This window comes from Priapulus caudatus, unplaced genomic scaffold (genome assembly GCF_000485595.1).
Source record: "Priapulus caudatus unplaced genomic scaffold, Priapulus_caudatus-5.0.1 Scaffold891, whole genome shotgun sequence".
Classification (NCBI taxonomy): domain Eukaryota; kingdom Metazoa; phylum Priapulida; class Priapulimorpha; order Priapulimorphida; family Priapulidae; genus Priapulus; species Priapulus caudatus.
The window spans coordinates 82,445-88,524 of record NW_014577952.1 but is presented as its reverse complement, the minus strand read 5'-3'; the positions used below and the strand labels follow the sequence as shown (position 1 = coordinate 88,524).

Here is a 6,080-nt window from a genome sequence, read left to right as displayed (position 1 = left end):
TGAGAGAAGTGAAGAGAAGGAAGAGAGAGCGTGTGTGTGTACGCTGCGATAACTTCATCACATTTTTCTAGATATTTCGAGCTTACCTGCAGATGCTGTTCCAGTTCTGAAACCAGGGGTTTAGATTGAAATCGATATTAAAATCAGTGATCAGATTATAGGGGGTTGGGTGACAATTTGATTGGAACCGTTCAGTACAGGGTGCACAGACCAAAATTAGATGTTTGTGTGTTTGTGTGTTTGTGTATTTGTCTGTTTGTGTGCTTGTGTGTGTGTGTGTGTCGTGATGAATTTAAAAACTAACATGATCTAATGCGTCCACTTGCGCATGTGCACGTACATGCGCACCAGGTTGCCATAATCTTGTCATCTTTTGGCGATTTTCGAGTTTACCTGACAGAAAATGTCAAAATTCTAAATAAGGGGCATAGATTGGAATCGGGGTCAGAGACGGTATTTTCGTGATATTTAGATGGAAATCCTCGGAACAGGGTGCTCAGAGTAGAATTGGGCATGTGCATGTCGTGTGTCTATGTGTATGTTATAGTGTGTGCGTGTGGTTGTGGGGGTGTATGTGTGGGTGTGTGATATATCTACACAACATAACAATGTTAACCGTGTCCCACTTGCGCATGCGCCCTCTGCGCCATCGATGGAAGCTAGGTCCCAGGCTGCCATAATTTCATCACCTTTTTTCAAGAGCTATCGAGATTACCTGGTAGATAATTTTTGAACAGTCACAACAACTGATTAGATTAGGGCGACTTGGGTGAGATTTCTATTGGAAATCCTCAGAACAATGTGCTCAGATCAAAATTATGCGTGTTTGTAGCGGCGTGCGTGCATGTGTGTCCGCGCGCGTGCGTGTGTGTCCGCGTGAGTATGTGTGTATGCGTGCGTGCGTGTTGGTCGATGTGTGTATGTTTGCGTTAGTAACTACGTTACTAACTAAACATTCCGCTGGTTTGGTTGGAATCTCAGCTAGAAGTTACCGATCGGAGTTGAATTTTGAGGATTTTGCTTCAAATTTCGAAATTTAAAATTTTGACGTTTGACATGAAATTTGACATTGAAATTAATTTGTCAATCCAGATCTGATTGAATAATTGAAAATTGTCTTGTAAACGCATGTGCCCCACATTTCAGAATACTGTGAAGTAAAACTACTTTACTAACTAAACATTCTGCCGGTTTGGTTGACATCTCAGCTGGAAGGCAGAGGTCGAATTTAAAGTTTGAAAATGTTGTCTCTAAAAATGTGCCCATATCTCGGAATAGGTATGAAGTAAAAGTAAATAACTAACTATATAGTCCAATTGGATTCCTGACATCTCAAACTAGGACGTAGAGGTCGCAGTGAAATTTTAAAATTTTGTTTAAATTTAAAAAACACTTTTTTAATTAAATTTTGAACGTCGTTGTGTGAAATGTTGCTTTAGTAACGTTTTTATGCAAAATAAAGCTTAGTGACATAGCTTAGTGTCTTCGCCACGTTGGAAACCCCCCGGTAAGAGTTAAATGGGCACATTCCTTACGGCGGTTTCGGAGGAGATACGTCAAATTACACGCGGCCGTTACAGCATTACTATATAGATTAATTTTTCAATCCAGATTCTGATTGAATAATTGAAAATTGTCTTGTAAACGCATGTGCCTACATTTCAGAATACTGTGAAGTAAAACTACTTTACTAACTAAACATTCTGCCGGTTTGGTTGACATCTCAGCTGGAAGGCAGAGGTCGAATTTGAAGTTTGAAAATGTTGTCTCTTAAAATGTGCCCATATCTCGGAATAGTATGAAGTAAAAGTAAATAACTAACTAAATGTCCAATTGGATTCCTGACATCTCAACTAGGATGTAGAGGTCGCAGTGAAATTTTAAAAATTTAGTTTAAATTTAAAAACTTTTTTTAATTAAATTTTGAAACGGAGATTGGGCGTTGAAATTGCATTTGTAATCGAAATTGTAAACAAATAGATAGAATTTGTCTTGAAGCGAAAATGCCCATATCTCAGACTATTGTGAAGTAAAAATAAGTAAAGTAACTAAATGCTCTGCTGGATTGTTGATATCTCAACTATAACGGCGAGGTCGGAGTTGAATTTTGAAATGTTAGTTTAAATTTTGAATCTAATTATGAAAAGTGAAATTGAGATCACTCTTTAAATTTTGCAATCGAAATAGCCATCAAATAATGTGTTGAGAGATGCCGTCTGTTTGTGGAACGCGTTAGCCAGGGGTTTGAAATTAAGTCCGATTTAAGAGTCCGAATTTTGAAAGTAATGCTTGAAACTTTTTAAATTGATATTTGAATAAATTTTACGGCCGAGTATTTGAAATTTGTCTATGAAACGCGTACACCCACATCTCAGATCGGTATCAAGTAAAAGTAACTAAATCGCTAACCAAACGTCGGGCTGGGTTGGTTGATATCTCAGCGGTGACGCAGCGGTCGGAGATGGAAGCAGTTAGTGGAGTTACAGCTCCTGCACTTCGATGTGCTCAACAACAGGGGTCTCTGCCACCTAAAGACGAAACAGAGAGTAATACATATGAGAAAACGTTCGATAGTTGGTCAATGGGACGAGAGAACGAGCGAATCGAGGGAAAATATATACACATACACACGCACGCACGCGCGCGCGCACGTACGCGCGCATGACGCACGCAAACATTCATGCACGCGTGCATAGAGAGAGAGGAACGCGGAGAAGGAAAACAGGGAGAGTGAAACAGAGAGAGAGAGAGAGAGAGAGAGAGAGAGAGAGAGAGAGAGAGAGAGATAGAAATAGAGATAGAGATAGAGATGGAGATGGAGATAGAGATAGAGATAGAGATAGAGATAGAGATAGAGATACAGATACAGATACAGATACAGATACAGATACAGATACAGATACAGATACAGATACAGATAGAGATAGAGATAGAGATAGAGATACAGCTACAGATACAGATACAGATACAGATACAGATACAGATACAGATACAGATACAGATACAGATACAGATACAGATACAGATACAGATACAGATACAGATACAGATACAGATACAGATAGTGATAGTGATAGAGATAGTGATAGTGATAGTGATAGTGATAGTGATAGAGATAGTGATAGAGATAGTGATAGAGATAGTGATAGAGATAGAGAGAGATGGGAAGACAAATATCGATAGAGATAGAGAGAAGGGGAAGGCAAATAGAGAAGGGAAGAAAGATAATGATACACATAGAAAAACAGACACAGAGAGGGGGGGGGAGACCATACACATACCTTCTGACGCATAGTGGTTCCCTTAAGGCCAACTACCACACGCTTAACCTCAGCATCGCGCAGTCGTTCCTCCTGTTTCTCCTGCAGTCTCTCCTTGTTCTGGCTGACAGCCTCGAACCTGCGAATGATGCAGCAATACGGCACATGAAAGTATAGAGACGCTGAACGAGGGAGCGTTTTTATTTGGCATGTTACATACGTAATTTTTTTCTTACATAGATGGAGATGGCACAATGCTGGACTCTGGATGCTGGAGCAAGAGTGCTATAGGGAGTGTTAAAGAGCGAAAGAGAACGAGAGAGATTGTTAGAGTAAAACAGAGAGAGAGAGAGAGAGAGAGAGAGAGAGAGAGAGAGAGAGAGAGAGAGAGAGAGAGAGGGGGAGAGCGCGAGGGGGAAGGAGAGCGAGAGCGAGAGCGAGAGAGAGTGAGCTAGAGATAGAGACAGGAGAGAGAGAGAGGAGAGAGAGAGAGAGGAGGAGAGAGACGGGGGGGGGAATAACGTAAACGAGGGGAAAGATGCGAAAGATTAAGATTAGAATTAAGCGAGATTGTGCCAGCACGTGTAATCGAAGGACAGACCAGAGAGACAAAAGCGAGACAGACAGATAGAAAAAGGAAAGATATAGGGTGTGAACAATTGGTGAGAGAGATTGGGAGATGAAAGAGTAGAGAGGAAGCGAGAAGGGGAGTGAAAGAGAACGGCGAGACAGAGAGAGAGAGAGAGAGAGAGAGAGAGAGAGGGGGGGGGGATCGGAAAAAAATATACCGAAGAGGGAGGAAAAAGAGAGCAGGAAACCGAGAGAAACGCGAATAGGAAGTATGGGAGAAGTTGAGGAATATACAAGAGATAAAAAATCGGTGCCATAGACAGTGGCAATGCATTTGCGCATGACTCTCTTCTATCCATCCACATCCCCCTTTATATCTGTTCACTCTTGTAACGCTTCGCTTACTTTTGTTCCTGCACTTCTCGCATCTTTCTGGTCTTTTCGGCCTGGCTAGCCTTGAAAGCCTTTCTTATCTCCTCGGCGTGCTCGCACTGTTTCTTGCCTGCAGCCTTCTTATTAGCAATCACCTCGGCACGGCGAGCAGTAGCCTACAACAATACCCACAGCTATGTCTACACACGACAACAGCCGGCAACATTGCCCGCATGTATGGCTACACACGGCAACAGCCGGCAACATTGCCCGCAGGTATGGCTACACACGGCAACAGCCGGCAACATTGCCCGCAGGTATGGCTACACACGGCAACAGCCGGCAACATTGCCCGCAGGTATGGCTACATACGGTAACAGCCGGCAACATTACCCGCAGGTATGGCTACATACGGCAACACTACCCACAGCTGTAGCTACTAACGAAAGCAGCAAAAAACATTATACGCAGTTATAGCTAAACCCGGGAACAGCTTACAACATTACACGCAGCTACAGCTACACACGGCAACAGCTTGCAACATTACACGCAGCTACAGCTACACACGGCAACAGCTTGCAACATTACACGCAGCTATAACTACACATGGCAGGAGCAACATAATCCGTAGATGTAGTTACAGCCTGTAACATCACTCGCAGCTATAGCTACACACAACAACACCGCAGTTATAGATCGAGGTATTCGTGTATCGGCCTAGTTCGCAGCGCACGCTATCTGGCTCATGTACCACAGCTCTCCACGCTCCTCTTTGCGATGTTAACTTTTAATTGGGGTAGAAAAGCTAAGCCAAGAAGCGCCAACATTTCGGATAAACCGCGCAAGCACGCACACATGCACCCACGCGGGCGCACCCACGTACGCGCACTCACGCGCACACCCACATACGCGCACACACGCACACACCCACGCAACAATTTGTTATGACGCGACACGCAATCACCACTATTATCAATAACCCATCATCATCGTCGACGTATACGAGATCCCACTCACTAATCTATGTATAAGTTACTGAGTTATATATAAATCAGTGCTCCCACTATATATTTCTCCGATGCAAGATGCCAGCGCCACCTACCTGCTCGATGTTTCTTTCCAACTCCTCGAGCGCCAGGATGAAGTCGACGCCCGAGTCGTATTTGGCGAGCCGGATCGGCATAAGTGCTGTCGGCACGTGGTTGCCGATCGGACAGTAGAATTGTAATCCCCCCTTCGTCCCGCTGAGCGATTCAATCCTGAGCTGCACGTCATCGATGGGCTGATCCTCACGCGACTTCGTCTGGTGCACCGCGCCATCGTCGCTGCTAGCCTAGATGGAGGAAACACAGGATGTTAGCATCATGCTACGGTGCAGAGACGGAGGGATTTTAGCACCATACTACGGTACAGACACGGGGGGGGTTAGCATCATGCTACGGTACGGGGGGGGTGTTAGCATCATGCTACGGTACAGACACAGGGGGGGGGGGTGTTAGCATCATGCTACGGTACAGACACAGGGGGGTGTTAGCATCATGCTACGGTGCAGAGACGGAGGGATGTTAGCACCATGCTACGGTACAGACACGGGGGGGGTGTTAGCATCATGCTACGGTACAGACACGGAGGGGGGGGTGTTAGCATCCTCTCTGTACCGTAGCATCGGAGGGATGTTAGCACCATGCTACGGTACAGACACGGGGGGGGGTGTTAGCATCATGCTACGGTACAGACACGGGGGGGGTGTTAGCATCATGCTACGGTACAGACACGGGGGGGGGTGTTAGCATCATGCTACGGTACAGACACGGGGGGGTGTTAGCATCATGCTACGGTACAGACACGGGGGGGGGTGTTAGCATCATGCTACGGTAC

At 44.9% G+C, this 6,080-nt stretch overlaps 1 protein-coding gene across 1 annotated transcript in view; it reads right to left on the bottom strand.

Annotated features, from left to right (window-relative positions):
• Nucleotides 1–2,205: 2,205 nt before the first annotated feature.
• The window catches only part of LOC106814247, a 7,416-nt gene continuing 3,541 nt past the window's right edge, over nt 2,206–6,080 (bottom strand). Inside the window, exons 4-5 of the mRNA XM_014818544.1 lie at nt 3,282–3,399; nt 2,206–2,528 (exon numbers count right to left, since the gene is read on the bottom strand). Of these exons, the coding sequence (XP_014674030.1) occupies nt 2,481–2,528; nt 3,282–3,399 (166 nt within the window). The 3' untranslated portion in view covers nt 2,206–2,480. The remainder of the gene's footprint in view (nt 2,529–3,281; nt 3,400–6,080) is intronic.